The 25,287-nt window shown below is 38.5% G+C and overlaps 1 protein-coding gene and 1 non-coding gene across 5 annotated transcripts in view; one reads left to right on the plus strand and one right to left on the minus strand.

The window, feature by feature from the left end:
• Positions 1 to 25,287, minus strand: part of ITSN2 (intersectin 2) — a 132,695-nt gene that overhangs the window by 30,592 nt on the left and 76,816 nt on the right. For all 4 annotated transcript variants that reach the window (XM_055400169.2, XM_055400166.2, XM_055400168.2 and 1 more), the window contains 11 exons: positions 22,847 to 22,983; positions 21,727 to 21,824; positions 17,683 to 17,849; positions 17,246 to 17,390; positions 13,543 to 13,748; positions 11,223 to 11,287; positions 8,611 to 8,777; positions 4,482 to 4,527; positions 4,187 to 4,308; positions 3,094 to 3,190; positions 2,494 to 2,685 (listed from right to left, as the gene is read on the minus strand). In XM_055400169.2, the coding sequence (XP_055256144.2) occupies positions 2,494 to 2,685; positions 3,094 to 3,190; positions 4,187 to 4,308; positions 4,482 to 4,527; positions 8,611 to 8,777; positions 11,223 to 11,287; positions 13,543 to 13,748; positions 17,246 to 17,390; positions 17,683 to 17,849; positions 21,727 to 21,824; positions 22,847 to 22,983 (1,442 nt within the window). The remainder of the gene's footprint in view (positions 1 to 2,493; positions 2,686 to 3,093; positions 3,191 to 4,186; positions 4,309 to 4,481; positions 4,528 to 8,610; positions 8,778 to 11,222; positions 11,288 to 13,542; positions 13,749 to 17,245; positions 17,391 to 17,682; positions 17,850 to 21,726; positions 21,825 to 22,846; positions 22,984 to 25,287) is intronic.
• On the plus strand, positions 6,063 to 6,169 carry LOC129540165 (U6 spliceosomal RNA). The gene has a single exon (XR_008682616.1). It is a non-coding gene; the product is annotated as a U6 spliceosomal RNA (small nuclear RNA).

Raw genomic sequence — 25,287 nt, forward strand, 5'->3', positions numbered from 1 at the left:
TAAGAAGTAACAACTGACTGCTGCAGCATATTAGCAGTATCTTCATGAGCCCAGAGACCCCAGTGGACTCCCATGGACAGGGCTCATTTTGGGACAGCCGCAACAGATAAAACCCACACCCTGCTCTGCACATACGGCTGGGTGGAGTGGGGCCACTTCACTCTTCTATGAGGTAAGAAAAGCTCCCCCAAAGTGTCATCACTCCCACCCCAAAATACACAGAAAATAGAGAAAAGGATATTTCCAATTCTTGGCCTTTTAACAAACTTAAATATTGGTACTTATAGTGGCATATTAGAAAGTAATAGAGGAAACAGTGCCTATTGGGGGACAAATCGCATATTGAACCAATTAAGAGCTCACTGTGATTAAGATTAGGTCAAACGTAACAGCAAAACATAAGCAATTCTGAATTCTGTAATGAATATACATGTTGCAGTAACATTAGAAAAGCATGGCAGCCCATTCCAAACCAGCAAGAACAGTTTGTGCAAATAGTGGGTCTTTGTGTGTTTGAACTCCCACCATGTAAGGGCAAACTCAGTATGCATGCTAATGACCTACAATTACCAAATTAAAAAAGAAGAAAAATGCTAAAGGATGCCAGAGTGAACAGCAGGGAAAGCCACACAAAGACCCACTATCCTTTAACTTGTTACAAATAAATTTTAACTGTAAATTAGAAACACAGAGAAATAACCACAAGTGGCTCTAACATTTGAGAACGAAGCTAAGAAATTGTGTAGGAGATATTTGATCAGGGCTGCCTGCCCTGTCTCCACGCTAGAGTCAAACTTGGATAGTGGGTCTCTGGGGTGCTTTCACACTGGAAGACAACACTGGGTCCTATAAAAAGAAAAATGAGGGATAAAATGAACACAAAGCAAATCAAGAGGGCGAGAAAAACTCTACTAATTACACACAACATCAACAAACGTGAACTACTAAAATTCTCAACCTTTAGAAAATATCCTACCTACCTAGTAAAATGAAAGTAATATTTATAAAGGCTTGAGAAACACACATGATAGTTGAAAACTTAACTAGTGTTCACTGACTCGTATACCCCTGGCTGTTCTTCCTTTAGAACACTTTCATTTTTTCTTATATTTCTTATTATAAAAGACTTAAAAGGGAAAAATATGTTCCACCATTGGAAAACAAGATAACAACAAAACATTTGGAAAACGATCACTTTACATTGTAGACACTATAAAAGTCAAATGCAGTGACAAACTAGAATGCCTCCAAGGATCACTGAGTCCAAGATCTTCCAGACCTAGTGGGTCTGAAAAGTCCCTTCCTCTCTCAGGCCCAGGAAAGACACCTTGGGTATTTTTATTAACCAGACATACAGGTAAGCCCTGAAAACTGCCAAACCATCAGCAGAATTTAAAAATGGCCTTTCATTTAGGTAATCCAAGTTTTATAATTTTCCTTACTACCTCTTCTGAAACCCTGAGGTATTTTTAGGAATATTCAAAACATAAAAAACTGGACTCCACCTCCAGACTGGGAAATTCACCTGCTCTATCTAAAGGATGGTCTTCTCCCCAAATCACAATGATCTTTATAAGCTCTAGAGTGAAAATAATGCACTAATAATTTAAAATGATAGATATAGTACAAAGTAAATTCATATACTTGCACTCAACTGTAAAACAGCTCAGCTTTGACTGGGTTACCATTTATATGTTCGTACAAGCTAAGTTAAAATGAAAGGCTAAAGCTTTTAGATAATTTCACAAGAATGATAAAAACACAAATCATGATGTATTTTATTAAGAAGGACAAAAAGATCAAAAGGGTGAGGAAAGGTGACCTCTATTTTATGAAGCTAAAAAAATATTTCCAAGTACTGTTTATTCTCTAGTGCTACATTTACTGTCAAGTGTAAGAAAGGTTAGGTAACTATCAAGAGATAATTTTATGTAATACCAAATCGTATACATTGAGATATGGACCCCTGCAGTAAAAGTAGTAAACCAGAACTTAACTCATATATCTCTGTGGCATGAGTTACCTACCTCAAAAAATCACCTAATGAGATTTTTGCAAGCACTGTTTTTGTAAAATAAATTTTATAGTTTTATTCTAACCTGGGTGATGTGTAATAACGTGGGAAATAAGGTTGCAAAATTAACAGCACCTGTACACTAAAAGGGTCATTCTGCACAGGTGAATACACTAACTGCCAGCTAGTCTCTACTCTCTCTTAAGCTGAAAAAGGCTGGTGTAAAGAGAAGCTGCAGTACAGACTGCTATCATACCAAGGAACTCACGAAAGAACTAGAACTTTTTTTCAGTCTAACAGAAAGGTCTGAGCTAGGAAAAAAGTATTTGAAAAAAAGCAATATAACTTTTGATTTTGTAAAAGTTGCTTATTATATTTTCTTACTCTAAACTAAGATTTGGTTGAGAAAAGTAAGGAATGCAGTGCTGTATGTTAAAGCTGATGCACTATTAAGAAGTAAATAGTTTGATATTACTCACACTGTTGACTTGGATCTGCATCTGTCGTCATCTTAACGTAGTTTGAAGGGAAGAGACCAGTCACCCCACTGATTTCTCCTTGCCACCAATCAGGATCATCCTTGTTTAAAACATTAATAAGCTGTCCCTTGGAGAAACTGAGCTCATCCTCGTTGTTTGCTGTGTAGTCATACATGGCGATCACCTGACACACTACCAGAGGAAGAACAACAAAGTAACAAGTTAAACTGAGTAATCCTTCCTACTAGCATCATACATTGAAATTCTGCTAAGATTTCCCTTTGAGCTGTTCTCTCCCACCCTCCTTCCTCTGTTCCCTGTTTCACAAAAGCAAGAATTTCCCAAATGTAGTTTGGAAATCCAAGCGACTGCTGTGAATTATGATGGTAGAGCAATTAAACAGTTTCAAGGAGTGATGCAGTTCAAGCATCACTGAAGAGCTGGCTGTTTCTAAAAGAACTTTTTAGAAAGGAAGTTCTCACAGAGGTAAAGAAAGAACAAATTTTAAAATATTTTTCAAAGAACTGGCTAATCCAAGAAATGCTGAGTTAAAAAAAAAAAACTTCCTAAGATGAAACACAAGTTAACCCATTCCCATACCAGGATGAAAGGCAGGTGTAGTTCTTTCACTACTTGGACCCAGAAGTTTAACATGGCTGGCAGGAAACCATCCTTTCTGTCGCTTTTTCCCTCTGGCCTATAAAATTAGCAAAAAGAACACAAAAGATGAGACTGAAGACAATTATTGAGACAAACTAAGAATAAGAAAATCCAAACTGTGTGGTAAAGAATCTAACCTTGCCCAAAGGGAGGCCTGGTCTTTGCCTATGGCCCCTGGAAGATAATCTCTAAACCTTTGAGATGACTATTAAAAGAGTGTCTCAGTTTATGTGGGGGGTCTTAACCATGCAGGAGAGCCTAATGATGTGATTTATGGTGGGCCCTCTGGGTCATAATATGAACTCAGTCTCTGGAGGGACTGGAGACTGAGTTCAACCATGTGAGTAATCAACCATGTCTACTTGATGGAGTTTCAATAAACACGCTTGAAACCAAGGCTCAAGTGAGCTGCTGCTTGGCAATACTCCATGTGTACTGTTGCCAGGAGATTTAATGCTGCCCATGACTCCATGGGGAGAGAACAACAGGAAGCACTGTGTTAGGAACCCTCCTGAACTCCAACTCATACATCTCTTCCCTTGGCTAATTTTACTCTAAATCCTTTTGCTGTAATAAATCGTAACCAGGAGTATAACAGCTTTCAGTGAGTTCTGTTAGTTTTTATGGGAAATTACTGAATCTGGGAGTGGTCTCAGGGCCCTCCAAATTTACAGTCTGTGTTAGGAGGGAGGGTATCTTGAGAACACTTGAATTCTGCATTGGCCTTCGAGGTCAATATTAAACAACTGGAAGATTCAATATGCATCTCAACACTATTTGTAGAAGTCTATCTGGAGATTGTTCAAAGTTCTCTGCACACTTCACACAAATAATATTTATAAACTAAAAAGACCTTTCTAGTGTTCTCCTAATAAGTAAATACCTCTTGGAGCTTTGTTAATAATCAATCTAACTATTAATTATTTATTAATTAGTCAAATAAGACAAATTAAATTTTTATTGATCTTAGTTTTCTAATGAGAAGGCATTACTTTTATAAAAAAATGAACAAATGTTATTTAAAAGTTATTACCTGTAATTCCCCTTGCCACCACCCACTTGTGTTCTTCTTCAGAATTAGTATTAACTGTCCTGGTGCGAGGCTAAGCTGTTCAGAACCAGAAGCCGCATATGCTGACGTTACTTGGGCAATCTCTGAAAAGAAGAAAAACATGGGATGAATGAATTCAAGACTATTAAACACCATAGTAGTTCATCAGCTTCATCATGATACATATACCAGGTTTCTTTAAGAAGAAATATAAGGGACTATGAATTTAAGACTATTAAACACTTTGGTAGTTTGTCAGCCTCATCATGATACATACCAGGTTTCTTGTTTGATGTTCCAGATTTGCTAGCATTCCCAAAACCCTATAAGGAAAAGATACACTGTTTTATCCTTTTTCAACAATTCAGGGTTAAAAGTACACAGGCTATTAGGAACTAGTTCCCAGGATCCTCGTTTCTTTAGAATAAGAGCAAAATAATGATTAACCTTATACTGATCAAATAAGTTAAGAATCCAATACTTACAGGGAGATCTGATTCTGACAGAATACATTATATATAAGTAGCTGATGTTGGCAACTCAACAGGAACAGCTTGTTTTCTGAATCTTTTCTGAATGTTAAATGTTAACACAAATACATTTCATTTCATCATTGGGGGATTAGAATCAATGGCCACCACATATAACACATGTGCTCTGGGTATGTTAAGGCATATGTGCATTCTGCTCCAGATACACACAAGGTAATGCTTTTATTTTTAATTTTTTGCCATGTTTCTCCTGAACCTGACCTAAGAACAACGAATGCATACCAGCAACTATGACCTGTTTGACTTTACAGGATAAGTTAGGCCGATCACATTTCTTATTTTTAGGAATTGTTATTTGTAGACATTTTAATGATGGCCATTCTGTCAGATGGTACTTCATTGTACTTTTGAATTTGCATTTCTCTAGTAAGTAGTGATGTTGCGCAGTTTTTCATGTGCCTATTGGTCATCTGTATTTCTTCTATGAGAAATGTCTATTTAAGTCTTCTCCCCATTTTTCGATTGGGTTGTTTTTTTGGTGGTGTTGAGTTGTATAAGCTGTTTGCGTATTCTGGAAATTAAGCCCTTGTCAGTTGCATCATCTGCAAATATTTTCTCCCATTCTGTAGGTTGTCTTTTCATTTTGTTTATGGTTTCCTTTACTATACAAAAGCTTGTAAGTTTGATTAGGTCCCATTTGTTTATTTTTTGTTTTTATTTTTATTGCCCTTGGAGACTGACTGAAGAAAACAGTGGTATGATTTACATCAGAGAATGTTTTGCCTGTGATCTCTTCTAGGTGTTTTACATCAGAGAATGTTTTGCCTGTGATCTCTTCTAGGTGTTTTATGGTGTCATGTCTTATGTTTAAGTCTTTAAGCCACAAATGTAATTTTTAAAATATTATATAATGAAATGTAGCAATATAGGGAATATTTGCATAACTCAGTGATTCAGTATTTCCCAAATAATCAATGAATGATGTTATCACACTCAGTATGCAAAACAGACTGGTGAATTTTAACGTAACAATAAGGAATGTTCACTGATTTGGCTTCAGATTCTGCATTGCAAATAATCTACAAGAATTTAGTACTTGTCAAGTTTTGGTACAGCAGTGTCAAAGAATATCCATAGATATCTGAACATGTTATTAAAATACTTTTGTTATCTCTCTTATTTGTGTGAGGTTGAATTTTCTTCAACTACTTACCAAAAGAATATACTACTCTTTTCATTAAACGTTTTGAAGAGGGAGAAGTACATATTTGTTTTCCATTAAAAGCAAGTTATTTAAGTCATCATATAGTGGGTTTAATTTTGTTATTTCAAAATGAATTAGTAAATTTTAAAAAAATTTCAGTCCTGTGCTCGCTTTGGCAGCACATATACTAAAACTGGAACGATACAGAGAAGATTAGCATGACCCCTGCACAAGGATGACATGCAAATTTGCGAAGCGTTCCATATTTTTATACACTAATAATGAGAAAATAGAAAGAGAAATTAAGTAAACTATTCCATTCACTGTTGCAACAAAAAGAATTAAATACTTAGGAATATATCTACCTAAGGAAACAAAAGACTTGTACATAGAAAACTATAAAACACTAGTGAAAGTAATCAAAGAGGACACTAATAGATGGAGAAATATACCGTGTTCGTGGATTGGAAGAATAAATATTGTAAAAATGAGTATACTACCCAAAGTAATTTATACATTCAATGCAATCCCTATCAAGCTACCAAGGATATTTTTCACAGAACTAGAACAAATAATCTCACAATTTGTATGGAAATACAAAAAACCTCGAATAGCCAAAGCAATCTTGAGGAAGAAAAATGGAACTGGGGGAATCAACCTGCCGGACTTCAGGCTCTACTACAAAGCCACAGTCATCAAGACAGTATGGTACTGGCATAAAGACAGAAATATAGATCAGTGGAACAAAATAGAAAGCCCAGAGATAAATCCACGCACCTATGGACACCTTATCTTTGACAAAGGAGGCAAGAATATAAAATGGAGAAAAGACAGTCTCTTTAACAAGTGGTGCTGGGGAAACTGGTCAGCCACTTGTAAAAGAATGAAACCAGAACACTTCCTAACACCATACACCAAAATAAACTCAAAATGGATTAGAGAGCTAAACGTAAGACCAGAAACTATAAAACTCCTAGAGGAGAACGTAGGCAAAACACTCTGTGACATAAATCACAGCAGGATCCTCCAAGACCCACCTCCCAGAATATTGGAAATAAAAGCAAAAATAAACAAATGGGACCTAATTAAAATCAAAAGCTTCTGCACAGCAAAGGAAACTATAAGCAAGGTGAAAAGACAGCCTGCAGAATGGGAGAAAATAATAGCAAATGAAGCAACTGATAAAGGATTAATCTCCAAAATATACAAGCAGCTCCTGCAGCTCAATTCCAGAAAAATAAATGACCCAATCAAAAAATGGGCCAAAGAACTAAACAGACTTTTCTCCAAAGAAGACATAAAGATGGCTAACAAACACGTGAAAAAATGCTCAACATCCCTCATAATCAGAGAAATGCAAATCAAAACCACAGTGAGATACCATTTCACACCAGGCAGAATGGCTGCTATCCAAAAGTCTACATGCAATAAATGCTGGAGAGGGTGTGGAGAGAAGGGAACCCTCTTACACTGTTGGTGGGAATGCAAACTAGTACAGCCACTATGGAGAACAGTGTGGAGATTCCTCAAAAACCTGGAAATAGAACTGCCATATGATCCAGCAATCGCACTCCTGGGCATACACACCGCGGAAACCAGAACTGAAAGAGACACATGTACTCCAATGTTCACTGCAGCACTGTTTATAATAGCCAGGACATGGAAGCAACCTAGATGTCCATCTGCAGACGAATGGATAGGAAAGCTTTGGTACATATAAACGATGGAGTATTACTCAGCCATTAAAAAGAATGCATTTGAACCAGTTCTAATGAGGTGGATGAAACTGGAGCCTATTATACAGAGTGAAGTAAGCCAGAAAGAAAAACACCAATACACTAACGCATATATATGGAATTTAGAAAGATGCAAATGATAACCCTGTATACGAGACAGCAAAAGAGACACAGATGTATAGAACAGTCTTTGGGACTCTGTGGGAGAGGGTGAGGGTGGGATGGTTTGGGAGAATGGCACTGAAACATGTATATTATCATATGTGAAACGAATCGCCAGTTCAGGGTCGATGCATGTTACAGGATGCTCGGGGCTGGTATGCGGGGATGACCCAGAGGGAGGATAAGGGGAGGAGGGAGGTGGGAGGGGGGTTCAGGAAGGGGAACTCATGTACACCCGGGGCGGATTCATGTCAATGTATGGCAAAACCAACCAATATAATATTGTAAAATAATTATCCTCCAATAAAAATAAAAATAAAAAAAATTAAAATGTCAGTCCTAAATTCTAATATGGGAGATATTGCTAGATATAATCCATATATTTTCAGAAACTTTGGAGTCCTCAATAACTTTTAAGAATGTGCAAAGTTTCTGAAATCAAAAAGTCTGAGAACTGCTGCTAGTGGTAGGAGAAAGGCAGAAGGAACTCCAACTGTGGGCTGGGTCATAATAATGGCAGAGCCTTAAAGATTTACGGATTCCTTTAAGCCTCCCTGAATCCAAACCATTTCCTAACTTCAGTTATCATAAGGCCTGGTCCTATCTATGGCTCTTGTTCTTGGAATTTCATAAAATCATTTCTCCTTTATCTACACAGGATCTCTGTGATAAACTACATTTTACTGGCATTACCTTAAATGGTCTCCTTGTAACAAGCAGCCCAACCAAAACCATATGTAAGCATCCTTTATAAATATGAACCTTGAGCAATAGGAATGGAATGATTCTGTTTCTATACCAAAGTAACTCTACCTCCTGATCTTTTGGTTTGACATAATTTGATGGAAAAATTCCAGTTCTGTCTCCAATACTTCCTGTCCACCATTCTCCATCTTTCTGGGTCACCAACATTTCTTCACCTTCAGTGAAAGTCAAATCTCCAGGTTCTACACTTGAATATGAATAAAGTGCAATATACTCTGTAGGGAATAAAGAAAAAATAAACTAATTTTGGTTATAAGATTACAGAAGTAAAAAAAAAAAAGTGTTAATTTCCAAGATTTTGAGTAAATCTGCTATAAAAGACTTTGTGACTTAAGGAAACCTAATGTAAAGAGATGTTAAGGTAGAAAGTAGAATGAAGTAATTACTTAATAATTACTAGAAAAAGACTGGGGCTCCCCAGGTGGTGCCAGTGGTAAAGAAACCGCCTGCCAGTGCAGGAACTGTAAGAGACACAGGTTCCATCCCTTAGTCAGGAAGATTCCTGGAGAAGGAAATTGCAACCTACTCCAGTATTCTTGCCTGGAGGATGACATGGACAGAGGAGGCTGGTGGGCTACAGTCCATGGGATCGCAGAGTCAGACACAACTGAAGCCACTTAGGATGGATGGAAAGCTTTATCACAGGTTTCTTTTTTCCCACTGTATCATTATCATCATTATCTCACAGAGAATAACCCCAAAGCTACAAATACATATCAGTATCGCTCTTCAAGGTCCAGACATGAAAAGTTTTTTTTAACCTTCTTACATATAGTTTAATCTCTTAAATTCTTTTCTCTTTATCTTTTATATACAGTTATGCAAATACCCACTCTTCAGCTGACATCAGTATGAGAGGCCAGTTTCCATTGCAACAGTCCAGCTCCTAGCACGGTGCTTGGCATGGAGTAGATGCTCCATAAATATTTGTTAATGAATAACCTTAAGGGAACTATCTAAGTTTTTACACGTATTTGTATTTGTTGACATGAAATTTGATCTGCAGATCATAAACTGAAGATAACTAGAACCATCATACAAAAACTATTAACTATCTACATTCCCATACTATTCAATTTAGCTGACTCAATAAAACAAAAAATGTTATGCTGTAACATAAATCTTGTTATGTTGTAACAAGCGAGGTTCTTTTCAAAATGCTCCTCACCACTTTCCTAGTATCATTCCACTGCCTTTATTCCACCATAAACCTCCGGCTCTAGGCTTGCTGGTAACTCAAGTTCCCTAACATTTCACAGCTGAGCCTTGGCTCACTCCGTTCCCTCTGTCCACCAAGCCTTCTCTTCCTTCATCACTAAGGAAGACCCTACTCATTGTTTAAGATGATTCAATGTGGCCACCTCTGTGGATTCATAGGTCCTACTCAAAATTGTGTTATCATTCATTTGTTATAGAATTTATTACAATTATATGCCTATCCTTCCCATTCTACTGTTAGCACCTGGGAAACCATTTTATTCATCCTTGTATATGATGAATAAAACATAATTCTAGGCTCTAGCATAGAGTCTCTAATGTCGTTGATAATAAACTGTTCAACTTACTATTAAACTGATTTTCTTGAGCAATATAAACAAAATGTAAACTATTCAACCAGTTTTACAATAGATACATACAATTCATTTATAAACCTATACAACTATTACATAAAAACACTGTCTGAAATAAGGGTAGACATTTTCCAACACATTTTCAAAATTAAGATAGTCAAACAACTCAAGGGGCAACAAAAATATCTTTGTAATATTTATGATTAAAGTGCTTGATTTCAAATCCTACTTAATGATTTATGTGGCATACTGTAATTAAAATGCAATTCAGCGAATTCCCTGGTGGGCCAGTTGTTAGGACTCCATGCTCTCACTGCCAAGGGCCTAAGTTCAATCCTTGGTCAGGGAACTAAAAATCCCAAAAGCTGCACAGCGTGGCTAAAAAAAAAGGCAATTCATAAACAACTAAACGTACCAAAATTTCCTTATATTTTAAACGCCTATAATATATAATAAAAGGAAAACAAAAAATTTCATGCTATTTCATTGCAACACTTATCTATTTATTTATTGAGGTAATGGTGGAGAGATCTGATAGAATGTGGCCCACTGAAGAAGGGAATGGCAAACCACTTCAGTATTCTTGCCTTGAGAACCCCATGAACAATATGAAAAGGCAAAAAGAGAGGACACTGAAAGATGAACTCCCTAGGTCGGGAGGTGCCCAATGTGCTACTGGGAGCGGACTCGTTTGAAAAGACCCTGATACTGGGAAAGACTGAAGGCAGGAGGAAAAGGGGATGACAGAGGACGAGATGGTTGGATGGCGTCACTGACTCAACAGATTCTGGGAGTTGGTGATGGACAGGGAGGCCTGGCGTGCTGCTGTTCATGGGGTCACAAAGAGCTGGACATGACTGAGCAACTGAACTCAACTGATATGAATTTTTATAGTACTGATTTTTTTTAAAGTGTCAAGTATTCTGTCATATATTTTCTATCTCTTAAATATTCATGTGAAACAGAGAGGCAGCAGGTTTCTCCTAATGTCACTTAACACTGAAGACACAGTAACAACCGCGGGAAGTCAGTTATATAATTAGTAGCTAATTTGACCTCCATCTAATTTACAAATTAACAAAAGCTCACCTTCTCCCACTGTACAGGCTGCAGAGGTAGGTTTCTTGTTTACAGATGCGTACAAAGCTTCTGGTCTGCCAAATAAACACACAAAATAGATAAAAAAAAACAGTAATAATACAATAAAAAAGGTATCATCATGTAAATAAAAAAGAAAGATGGTTTGATGAAGACAGCAGGTTTTTAGCAGTGTGATCTTTTAAGGGCTAACATTAACTGAAATATTGTCTCAGTACACACGCTAGAAATACACTCATACACAAAATCCTAGTGGATTATAAACTGCCTACTTACAAACTACTAAATTTTTAAAATCTATTTAAGTAATTTCAATATGATTTACAAGTAGTTTTTCAAATGTGAGCTATTTTGCTTTTCTAAATCTAAAAGACATTCAGTTCAGTTCAGTTCAGTTCAGTCGCTCAGTCGTGTCCGACTCTCCGCGACCCCATGAATCACAGCACGCCAGGCCTCCCTATCCATCACCAACTCCGGGAGTTCACTCAAACTCATGTGGCACTGGTAAATGGGCGGTTATTTGGTGAAGCACATATGGGGCTGGGTTTTGGTTAGAAAAAAATAAGGGCATTTATAAATTTTACTACTTGTTTAGAGCACAGTACATTTAAAAATATATAAAAATATCAGCACTTTATTTTTACATTTGGGAACATATATAGCTTTTATTTTCAATTTAACCCAGGAAACTGTTTTAAAAAATCTGGACAACTGTGGCAGTAAGAACTAGACATCTGTATATATATCAGGGGTCCCCAATTTTGTGACTAAATTGTATAGTGAAGCAGTTTTCAGGTTAAAAGTAGACTCTTACTACAACTCATGGGCACACTGAATGGACTGCCTGGCTGAATTCTCCATTACTGCAGGTTTTCAAGTTGCGTGCCTTATCTGTTAGAAAGGATCAGTAATCGAATGAAAAGTTAGAAGAAATGTCCTTTAAGCATTTAAACTTAACCTGTTTGTGTTTTTGTGTTCCTTCTCTGTAAAATGTTATGGAGTTTAAATAAAATAATTACCATAAAGGGCCTAGCACAGTGCCAGCACACACATCAGCTATTACTGTGCTTCCCTGGTGGCCCAGACGGTAAAGCGTCTGTCTGCAATGCAGGAGACCTGGGTTTGATCCCTGGGTTGGGAAGATCCCCTGGAGAAGGAAATGGCAGCCCACTCCAGTATTCTTGCCTGGAAAATCCCATGGACGGCAGAGCCTGGTAGGCTACCGTCCATGGGGTTGCAAAGAGTTGGACACAACTGAGCAACTTCACTTTCACTGTTCTCACACACTCTAGAATTCCATGTCAGTTTGAAAAGTAAATGTCTTCTGACATTTGAACTAAAAATTAAGGTATAGAACCTTAGCACTGAAAGAATTTTTAAAGATTTTTTAGTTATTTTCATTCAATCAATGAAAAAACTCAAGACCAAGAGGGCTTATCCCATGCAGTCTGGCAAAAATAGTAGAATCAGAATTCAAGGATCTTAATTTCCAATGACCCCATTCCTTTCCAATAAATCATTCTGCTTTTCTATTTAGACCAACTTCCACATAAAACACAAGTGATAATTACCCACAGCTACATTAGAGTAGTTAGTTCTTGGTAGTAAAGATGTTTGATGACCTGACTCCCCTACAGACTGGGAAATAAAGATCAGAGACCTCAACTGGTTTTGTTTTTTGTTCACGCAAAAGTTTCATTCATGTGTTCTTTCATTAGCTCTTCTCTTCACTAAGCAAGTATGATTGAGCAGCTGCTAGGCATTAAGATCACACTAGGTATCAAAAATCTAAAAAACAAACAAAAATACGTGAATCCCATCTCCTGGAGCTTATGACCTAATAAGGAATATAGGTAAGAAGGGAAATAGCTACAACACAGTGTGTCATGAGCACCAAGAAAGGTGACCTGCAAGGAACTTTGGAGATCCAGAGATGGGAGAGGCAGAGGCGAGGCCCTCAGTAAAGATTTATCTAAATATTGACAGTTTACAGTAAACAACAAGGGAGAAAGCTCCAAAGGAAATGAAAAATAACTTCTCTAACTGACCTGCTGGTACAAAGAAAGCAACCGATCTAAAATTTTAAGCACTTTGAAAACGTTAGGAATCTGAAATACTAGAATAAAAGATATTCTAATACAGGTACAAATACCTGTATGATATTTTTTTCACTCTAGGAATCACCATTCTGAAATTCAGACTTAAGTTTAAACTACTAATTTTCCTGCACAACCAGTTGTAGCGTGGCTGACTCATCAGTGAAACTGGCAACATCCACATCTCATGTAAACAAACAAAACTAAGTGCTTACTCTTCCCGCTTAACTTCACTCCCAGGGATGATTTTGACGTAAGATTTCGGAAACCATCCTCTTCCTCCATGAACCTCCCCAAACCACCAATTTTCTTGCTGCTCCAAGACAGTAATAATATCATGTTTTGAGAAGTTCAAGTGGTTTTCTTTCTTTGCAGTCCAAGAACAAAGGGCCTGTGCTTTCAGGTTTTCTACAACCTGTCCCTGTGAATACAAAATCACAAAATCAAAAACAAACAGAAAACAATGACAACTGTGATTTCTGTTTCCTAGGATATAACATACTTACTGCTCAAACAACAGACCAGTTTGGTATGGCGGTGAGTTATTATCAATGATGACTTAAGATAATCTTAATCTACTAACTGATTTAAAATTATATATGAGAGACAACCATCTGAATAGCATTCTATGAATTTAAAGGCCCAACACTTACCATTCAAGGCAACACCCTGGCATTAAGCACCATGGGTATGGAAGGCAAACCCTGTCCTGAAGAAGCGTACTCACAGACCCACTAAGCATGTATCACACAACAAATTAAAAGGGAAACCCTTTCCTTCCTCACTTCCAAGTCTCCTCATTGCAGTGGATCCTGTTTATTCCACTAGGAATGGAGATGCAGCTGTGCTCGACCTTCCTCCACTTTTGTTTTCTGTCTCATAGCTTCTTCACATTCTTAATTCTCCTTTCTTTTCTTCTCTCAGAGGAAGGAGTGTTTCTGTTTTGTTGGTAAGGCAAACCCCTCTACCTGGGCTTTAAACTTTCTACCATGTCCTCCCATTTTCTAAAACTATTTTGTAACATTGTGAATTCTCTCTTTTGAATCTTTAATTTCTTTACTTCTCTACTTAAATCTATTTCTAACTTTCTTAAAGAAACAGAAATCTTGCACTTGCTTTCCAATTTCACCCCTCAGTCCATTCTAATTCAGGTTCTGCAACCGTTGTAATACTGAACTTCTTGACAAGGTCACTGATAATGTCAGAGCCAAAAGCTTCTTCAAACCCTTACTTTCCCTGATCTCTGATTGGTGGTGACATCACTGAAACCCCTCCAGTTTCCAGAAGCTCACCCTCTGGTGACTGACAGCTCCTCTTTGGTCCAGCCTCTTTTCCTGTTTCACATGATTTCTCTTAAAATCTTATTTATGCCTAGGACTTCTCAAATCTGTATCTGTTAAAATTTATATACTTTCATTTATTTATTTTATTTCTGGCGGGGCAGGGTCTTCTGCTCAGGCTTTTCTCTAGTTGCAGGGAGTGGGGGCTACTCTCTAGTTGTGGTGCTCAGGCTTCTTGCTGCAGTGGCTTCTCCTGTTGTGGAGCACAGGTTCTAGGGTGCGTGCACTCAGTAAGTGAAGCTCATGGGCTCGAGAGCACAGGCTCAGGAGTTGTGGTGCACAGGCTTAGTTGCTCTGTGGCATGTGGGATCTTCCTAGATCAGGGATCAAACTCGTGTCTCCCGCATTAGCAGGTGTATTCTTTACCACTGAGCTACCAGGGAAGCCCTCAAATCTATATTTTAACTGTAACTTTATCTTTTGACCTCTAGACTTGTAAATCAAACTGCCTGCTGGCCCTGGCCCTCCTGCTTAGGTATACAAATACCTAAGTTATACATCTGAAATGTCATCACTTTTAGAACTCACCAAACCCACTCCTCCTACACTGCACAATGATACCACCATCTTCAGTCACTTGAGCTAAAGACCCTGAAGAGGTATCTTTAACTTCAACTTCTTCCTCATTCTTCATGTTCGATGGATTGCCAAATTTTGCTTGACTAATACTTTTTAAAGTCCCTCTCCTCTTCTGTATATTTTCACTGCTGTGACACTGGTTCACAGCATCACCTGTTACTACTGTAATATCCTCCCTTTGGTGGTCTCCTCCCTTAGATTCCTTCTACCAATCTGGCCTCTATATGACTGCCGGAGTTCTCTCTCTAAAAATACACAATTCAACTCTCCTTCTGAAAACCTTCACAGGCTTTCCACTGGTAGCTCAGTTGGTAAAGAATCCGCCTGCAACGCAGGAGACCTGGGTTCGATCCCTGGGTTGGGAAGATCTCATGGAGAAAGGATCAGCTACCCACTCCAGTATTCTGGCCTGGAGAATTCCATGAACAGAGGAGCCTGGCAAGCTATAGATCATGGGGTCGCAAACAGTCGGGCACGACTGAGCGACGTTCACGTGGACTTTCCACTGCCAGCTGCTTAGCATGGCATTAAATGCTTCATAAATAAATATCAACCTCTCTCTCCAACTACATTTTAACCCTTTCTTTATGAATCTGGTAATACAGCCACACTATAAACAATACTTGTTTCCTATAAACTCTTGTGTTAACATGCCTCAGTGACTTTCCCCAAATTGTTCTTTCACAGGAATAACTTTCCTTCTCTATTTGTTAAAAGCTTACTCATTTTTGAGTGTTCTACTGAAATACCTTAACTATTGTGAAGCCTGCTCTGATTCCCACTGGTTGAACTAAAATACTCTCTCTTCTGTATACCTACCCCTTCAGTTCAGTTCAGTTGCTCAGTGGTGACCGACTCTTTGCGACCCCATGAATCACAGCACTCCAGGCCTCCCTGTCCATCACCAACTCCCGGAGTTCACTCAAACTCATGTCCATCGAGTTGGTGATGCCATCCAGCCATCTCATTCTCTGTCGTCCCCTTCTCCTCCTGCCCCCAATCCTTCCCAGCATCAAAGTCTTTTCCAGTGAGTCAACTCTTCGCATGAGGTGGCCAAAGTATTGGAGTTTCAGCTTTAGCATCAGACCTTCCAATGAACACCCAGGATCAATCTCCTTTAGAATGGACTGGTTGGATCTCCTTGCAGTCCATTTCATAAAATAACTTCATTACAACATTTCTCATACAGTTATTTATTTGTGTCTTCATTAGCTGATGACTTACTAATGACAGAATTTTCTTCCATTAAATTTCTAGCACAGAATAAATGCCTAGGATCTATGTCACACAATAAACATTTTTTGAGTAAGGTGAAATCTGCAGGACTCTATTCTGATAAAGTCTGCAATTTATTTTTAATAATGTTAATATAACAATGGGCTTCCCTCATAGCTCAGTCGGTAAAGAATCTGCCTGCAATGCAGGAGACCTGGGTTTGATTCCTGGGTTTGGAAGATTCCCTGGAGAAGGAAATGGCAACCCACTCCAGTATTCTTGCCTGGAGAATCCCATGGACAGAGGGACAGAGGAGCCTGGGCGTCCATGGGGTTGCCAAGAGTCTGACATGACTTAGCGACTAAACCATCGGCAATGTAACAATGCTTGCATCTTGGTTACATCTAAACCAGAGGCTAAATACACATATAATACAGTTCTCACACAATGACTTACTTAAGGAAAACACAAACAAAAACAACCCCAAGCCCACAGCTCTTCTTACAATAACTATAAATTAAGAATATAATCAAATTTGTAAAGAAGATATTTTGAGTTTAGAAACCTTAGCTGGTAGCAACTTGTTACTAAGGGAACAACTTGTTGAGAAACCCCTAATAATTTCTTCAACTTTGTATCACATATGAATGGCTAAGAACAGAAACTAAATGCTACAAACTGGTAAATGAATCAATGAAGCCTATGTGCAAAAATCTTCATTCTATTTTATATGAAGCAGGAGCAATGTCAAAGAATAAAACACACAAAAATGAAACATACAAACCTGTCCATGAATCGGTGAAACAGACACAGGGGACACAGTGCGAGTAAAAGCTGATTTTTTCTGCCATGATGTGTTAACACTTAGGTTTGAAAAAGATATATTTTGATAATCGGTCACACATGCTGGTTGGTTTGAAGAAAGTGATCTATAAATATAACAATATGATATAAGTATACTTAATTGTTTAGAATCTAATGAAGTACTATCAATTTATCTACTCATATATAATATACATTGTGCTTAAACAAATTATTCAAAAAAAATCATGACCTATGTTTTTATTTACTAAACTTCAGTATTAAATTTGGAACAAAAGGTACTCTGACAGAGTCCAGTGCAGATTACAATCTGATTAAATATCAGGTTGACACAAATACATATTAGGGATTCAAACATGTGCAGCGACATATAAATTCCGTTATTAGCTAAAAACTTACTCAGAAGTTGAGGTAGCAGATACTGTAGGAGGAAGTAAGGCCTTCTTAGGAGACACAGATTTTTCACTTGATGTCACTTTTTCTACATAATTGCATGGAAACCAGCCAAAATTTCCTTGAAAACTACCATAAAGCCAACCAGGTTCTCCTACAGTTTTTTCGTCAACCTATGGAAACAAAAAGAAGAATTAGCAGTGGTTAGCCAGTACTCTTGCCTAGAAAATCCCATGGACGGAGGAGCCTGGTAGGCTGCAGTCCATGGGGTCGCTACGAGTCAGACATGACTGAGCGACTTCACTTTCCCTTTTCACTTTCACACACTGGAGAAGGAAATGGCAACCCACTCCAGTGTTCTAGCCTGGAGAATCCCAGGGACAGGGGAGCCTGATGGGCTGCCGTCTATGGGGTCACACAGAGTTGGACACGACTGAAGTGACTTAGCAGCAGCAGCAGCAGAAAGCCATGTATTTGCAAAGAGAAGAGATGCATAACACTGTCCAGCAGCCTAATTTTCAGAATCAAGTCCATCTAACTAAATAGCTAGAGCATTCTCTACAATAGGTTACTACCTCTAACAATTGACAAGGTGCCCTTTTAAACCTAAATTTTTAATTTTATCCAAGTTAATACACAAAAATAGTTCATAAAAACCAGCAGAATCTCCATGAAGGCAAGAACAACAAACCCCAGGAATTATACAACCTAAACCTGATTTAAATATTTGGTCTCAAAGTGAGGAATTACTGAAACGCATGAGTACTGGTATTCAAATACTAACTTTCTCTTTTTCTTACAAACTTTTAAAAGCACAATTTCTTTAATATTATTTCCTAACATTTTCAACCTTATGAAAAAGAAACTGCCCATTCATTTATTCCTCAGGGTTAGGCCAGATTTGCTTTGTAAGCAGTCAATTTTAATCAATCTTATACTTGTCATTTATGATTATAATTAATTTCTAGTTGGCAATTTACATAGAGACCTAAGCCAGTAAATTTTACAGAAATTCTCACAGGCCCAGAGAAACTATTACTTCAAAAACAGCATTAACAGATAAGACTAGAAACATAGGTTGTGATGAAAAATGTTGCCAGGGTTCAGAGGAGTTTCTAATTTATTTCACTTTCTCTCAAACCTCCTCTGCCACTTTCTTACATTAAGTTAGATCTTGCCTCCTATCTTAACAACAATACAGAAGCCCTCAGATTTGACCTTGCCTCTACTTCAGGAAAATTTATGATCCCATAAACTCTTTCATCCAGCCCTCCAACCACAAAGAAAAATGTACCCAGTCCTTCTACCTCTCCCTCTTCCTGGGCTATAGATACCAAGCCCTCCACATTGTCAAGAATCTTTCTCGTCTCCATCCGTTGGTCAAAACAGAGAGGTCTGACAGGGAGGCCTGAGGTGCCTTCCTGAGCGCTCTGTGTTCTATGTTTTGAACTGAATGGTGGCTTCAATGATTTATGTTGTCATTGTTTTACTTGCAAAGTCGTGTCTCTTGCGACCCCATGGACTGCACCCCGCCAGGATCCTCTGTCCATGGGATTTCCTAGGCAAGAATACTGGAGTGGGTGGCCATTTCCTCCTCCAGGGGATCTTCCTGACCCAGGGAATGAATGATATCTCCTGCATTGGCAGGTGGATTCTTTTACCACTGAGCCACATGGGAAGCCCCTTCAAAGATTTACATGTGTATAAATTATTGAAGCTATTCACTGATGGCTGTGCACTTTACTAAATGTAAATTATAGCTTAATTGGAAAAAAATCTCCCTCTATTAGTAATTTACTCTTTCTGGTATCATTAACCCTTTTTCTCTATAGACCCTTTCTATCATTAAACTTGCTCAAGCTTCTGCCAAGTTAAAAAAACAAGAAAACAGAACAACTTCCCTTACTCTACATTTGTCATTATTTTCCACCTTCGCTTCCTTCTCCCCTTCAGAAGCCAAGCTCCTTTAAGAGTTTTATATATTCACTGTCTCCTCCTTCCTCCCCTCCAACTGTTTCTCAACTCACAGAAATCTGGCTTCTTCCTCCACTATTCCACCCAACTAATACCCTCCTCAGGTTAATAGTAACTGTGCTGTTGCTGATACAATGGCTGTTTTTTCCACAGCACTGTCTTGTTTTACATGTGGGCCACTCTTCCCAAACTTCCCTGACACTACACTCTGTTTTGCTCCTTCCTCTACTCATTCTTCTCCGGCTCCCCTTCCTCTGACAATCCCTCAGTGTCATGCTTCCCAGAGTGCACCCTCGGCATCTTCCCCTAATTTATTCCCCCTCAGGGGAGCTCTGCCACAGTCACGTCTTCAATGACCATCTCAACACACTGATGACATCCAAACTGGCTCCCTCTGACCTTTGCCAGAGAGCTCTCTAGACACCTCTGGATACGTAACCGCTGCCTAGAAATCTGAAACTCATCCCAAACTGAACTCATAAATTCCCACTTAAATTTCCTCCTTCTAATCTTCCTCTCTTAGCGAATGAACACCACTATTAACTAAGTTGTCCAAATCAGGTGTGTGCATGCATGCTAAGCTGCTTCTGTCACGTCCAACTCTTTGCAACCCTATGGACTGTAGCCCACCTGGCTCCTTGTCCATGGAGATGCTCCACTGAGAATACTGGAGTGGGTTGCCATGCCCTCCTCCAGGGGATCTTCCTGACCCAGGGCTTGAACCTGCGTCTCTTACATCTCTTGCATTGGCAGGTGGGTTCTGTACCACTAGTGCTACCTGGGAAGCCTCCAAATCAGATATCTGACAGTAACTCATGACATTCTTTACATCAACGATTCGGCAGAGAACATAAGCACTCAAGAAACTCCAGCTAACCTTATGTTCCTGCTGTCATCACCACCAGATTGGTTCTCTGACTGTGGGAGAGGTCTGTTCTAAAGCGGGCAGCAGTCCACACCCTTCTACTTCTTTGGGATGTCTATCTTTCTCAATAAACTATAAACTTATTCAGAGCAGAGACTGTGAATTGTCTATAGCCTAGTATAGCCTCCAACAAGAATTTGCTGAAACAAAAGATATAATCAAAAATATAAGTAGGCTCTTGGCCAGATATGCCCAGACAGGCTTCATTTTCTTCATTCTTGGACACCACCTCAACACCACCAACTAGACAAGGAGGAATGGCAGGGCCAGGAGACTGGGGACTCAAGCTGCCTATGTAATGGACCTCCCTCAGCTGAGGAGCAGCTACGCACGGCCATTGTGGCAATGGCAACAGAAGCAGTGTATAGCTGGGGAGGATACTGAACATCTGAATAGTCGGTGCTTGTAAACCCTAGTCCAAGTACCATTCAGCTTTTGCTACTCAACTGATAAAATACACCAAAGTGGTGACAACGCAGGTTAAAAAAAGAAAACAGGCACTGGCGAGGTAATCTACGTAATATAACCTTTATTTTCTAAGAAGAAAACTGAAGTCGGGACTAAAATCCAAGTCGCTTTGCTTCTACAGCCTGTATTCTTCCTAATATATCACAATAGCTCAATGCTATTCCCTGCATCTTCTCTTATTCATCCATTTTACATGGCTTGTGATTATACAATAAAATCCTTTTCATTCTGCATCTAGTTAGAACTACAGAACCTAACTTCTTCAACTCTTTTAATGGTTGTCAGAAAATAACTAGCTCTCCCAAACGTCATTGGTAATTTATTAAAATAAAATCAGTGTCACTTTTTATGGCATAAAGCAGCATGGCCTAGTGAAAAGAACACTGGGTTTAGAAATGAAAAGACGTGTACTCGCACTCCACGCTGGCAGCGTGCCGCTGAGGATTACAGCTTGTATCAGTCTTCCTTACCTGTAATGTCCTCTGCAGATCTGCAGTATGTCTTAAGAACCAAATGAGATGATGCTGAAGATGTATTTTTAAAATGGTAAATTACTGTATAATTCTTTACCGTCTGAGCCACCAGGGAAGCCCCATAGTAGTATACTCAGTATTATTATTGAAAGTAATATAGTACAGTGCACTCAGCTTATTCATGAGAAAAAAAAAGACTTTGTTTCCAACCTGTATTATATCCCCAGAATTAAAACTCATTTCATCATGGTTCCTTGCTTCAAAGCGATATAATGCTCTGTAATTCACCAAAGTACCAGCTGGCTCACCTAAAGAGAAGATTATTATCATTATTTGCTTCTTTCATAGATACACACCTTTGCTATGACTCAATGAAGAGCTCAAAAAGAAAAACAAACAAACAAAATGAGCATCAAACAGTATGAGAATCCGTTTGAAATAGGCTTGTTGGATTTAAGTATTTTTAACAATCACAGAATCAATATAAGAATAAACAAGGATATTTGTCTTAAGCAGGAGGCAGTAAAACAAAGAGATGACTGGTAGGATGTGTCACACGCTTGGATAAGGGAAGGTGAGGGCTGGTGACGGAGCTGTGCCAGGTGGAGGGAGACTAAGCTGCAAGAGGCTTAATTTGGTCTGTGGTGGTCAGACTATCGCTGGGAAGACGAGCCCAAAAGCGAGGTCACAGATGAGGAAGTGAGTCAGTATAAACAGGGTTAACTACAGACTCATCGTATGGTTCTAGAAACAAACACAGCAGAAGGGCTCACTAGTATACTAGACTTACCAGATTAAAGATATTTTACTTTGTTCATTTGTAGAATAAATGCTTTAACTTACAAAATTTTTAACACATTGTATCATTAATAAGGATTCAAAAATATGTGTATCCAGAAAAGATACAGTAATATTTAAGTTGTTATTATTTCAGAAATACACTGGGAAAGAGTACTAAAAACAACGTATATTATCTGAGAAAATTTCACTGGGCAAAGACTTAACAGTTTACTGTTACTTTATTAAAATAAACAGTTTAGTTACACTAGTGAAATAAAGTATTTTAAATTGCTTCAATTATGAACACTGTGTCCAGGTTTAGGCATTGGTAGTGATGACTTTCTTTTCTTTGTATCATTTTAAGATTTCTATCCTCAATCTGTTTTAGTAAGACTACATACTTCTCATCCAAGTTTAATTTAGAAAAAGAATTAGCATCCATTTAAATTTTCTTCTTCTTCTTTTTGCCTCATTAGAATCTTTTTTTCTTGTTGCTTTTGTTGCTCTGTTTCAGAAAAATCAAACCAATTATTTTTATCCTTATCCCTACTTTGTTTCTCCTCAGGTTTCCGCTCCACTTCTTGAACTTTTTCCTGTGCTTTTTCTTCCTGGAGTCGTTTTTGTTTTTCTTCTTCCTCCTTTCTAAGATTTTCTTTCCATAAGTTTTCTTTTCCTTGTTTTGCTTTCCTTTAAAAAGAGAAAAAGTTCACATAATGTCCTAAATTTCTTTTATGCAAAATAAAAATATAATAGATTTTCTTCCTGACAAACTGAAGAAAAATTAATATTTCTTATATATTTAAATATCATCTTAAACATAATTATGTATTTATTACATACAGCAAAGACATATGGCGGGGGGGAGTGGAGAAACCACGGGGAATCAGGGCTGAAGGAGAAAACCAATTAGTCAATCAATTAATCAAGAGAGAGACTATGGACAAACAGATGAGCTGAAGTGTATGACTAACAATTTCTCACACTCTCAGATTTCTTCCTGCCAGCCAACCTCCCAAACCCAAGGGTAAAAAAGTGGAAAAAAACTGAAATGGAACTAATCAGAAAACAAATATAAATCTAGTATTTAAATTTCCTTCCCTTCTCTCTAGATTCTTCACCAGGACTGCTGTCAAACTCTTACTCTCACTATCCTAGCTAATCCTGTGAAAATAGGAAATGCTCCTGGACAGATTACTTCTTATATTACCACTTAAAAGTCTTTTTCATTTGTTAGATTTTGGATAACAGATCATCTTCCTTGAGAGGTCCATGCTTCTGTACAACTTTCTATGACATTTGATACAGCGGCAGCTTGGTTTCTAGCTAGTCAAGATGACCTGCGATCATACAGAATCAATGCTCACCACAGTTCTTCCTGCACATACTTTCGATGATCTTACTGAAGGCAGAGCAGTCACCACCAAATTTAACACCTTCAAGCCTCAACACACACTATCAGGGGCTGTGACAATTGTGACTGATGCATCCTGGGTTTTGGGGGGCACTTATGCCCCACAAAGGTGAAAGTCTTGGCTTAATTCTGTATCTCTATTCCTATAATTCCTAGAAGAATTTGGAAATCCTAGATAATTTTAAAAACTGTAGACCTTCTTAGTCATGAATCCTTTCTCCTCATCCCCCAAATGTCTTATACTTCACACTCCTGGTTCATTATCATACAACTAGCTTCTGCGCAATCCTCTGCAAACCCTCCTACACCCTCTATCACTTTGCAGAGTGCTTTTTAGCATTTTCTGTAACTGACATCCACCTCTCCTTTCAGAAGTATGCTTCTCTAGCAGTCTTAACTTTATTCCAACCAATATTCCCTTTCCTAGTTCCTTGGTAACGTTCCCTGACAGTCTCTCATGTCTAGGATGACCCAACTTACCTTTATTTAAACTGCCATAGCATTATGAACACCACTATCAGAGTACTTGCAACATATTTATTGGGATAAAGAAAAGACGAGAGAGTTAAGAGAATATAAAATTAAATTTTGGTAAAGTTTCTAAGTTTGTGGATGAAAAACTGGTCCAGGGCCAGAAGATGCTTCAAAAGTTGGACAAAAGGCAAAGAGATCAGACCTACAATGGGAAAACCTGACTATTACCAATAGCTCTGGGTGAGAAGGCAACATAGCTAGGCAAGTGGCCAAGAAGTCAAGATGTAGTACTAAGACCCAGCTCTGAACCAATCCTACATGTTCTGATTGCTTCCCTCTACTAAAGTAGGATAATGTGTGACGATGATGAATAAAATGAAAATGTGTACTGCTAATATGGTCTACTGGGCCGAAAGGAACCATGAGCAATGATGGAGAGATATCAAGATACTTGCATGTATCAACAGAAAATCCTAGCACAGTGACTAGTGGTGCAGCCATTGGACAGTTCCCTTGTGGCACACAATGCTGCACAAGTTAGGTGGCAGATAAAAACCTCCTTAATTTAAATTTTACTGCCTCTGCTGCTGCTGTTAAGTCGCTTCAGTCGTGTCCGACTCTGTGAGACCCCACAGACAGCAGCCGGCCAGGCTCCGCCGTCCCTGGGATTCTCCAGGCAAGAACACTGGAGTGGGTTGCCATTTCCTTCTCCAATGTGTGAAAGTGAAAGTGAAGTCGCTCAGTCGTGTCCAACTAGTAGCGACCCCATGGACTGCAGCCCACCAGGCTCCTCTGTCCATGCGATTTTCTAGGCAAGAGTACTGGAGTGGCTTGCCATTGCCTTCTCCGTTACTGCCTCTACATCTATATTATTCCAGTATCTCTTGCTAGGGAGTCACAAAAGTATGAGTCTTAGAGTAAAAATGTTACAGCTATTTGCTTAGCTGTCTGAACCCCCTACTAGAATTATAAGGAATCTAGAGAGTAACCCAGAGTTTACTTGCATCACAGTCAACAGTGACCACTAAATAAAAATGTATTCAGGTGTTTATTCTGAAGTTAGTAAGAAAAGAGGCCTGCTATATGGTAATGTGTCTTTCTTGTCT

Source organism: Moschus berezovskii, chromosome 11 (assembly GCF_049115385.1).
Source record: "Moschus berezovskii isolate FMDL1 chromosome 11, NW_MosBer_1.0, whole genome shotgun sequence".
In the NCBI taxonomy this organism is placed as follows: domain Eukaryota; kingdom Metazoa; phylum Chordata; class Mammalia; order Artiodactyla; family Moschidae; genus Moschus; species Moschus berezovskii.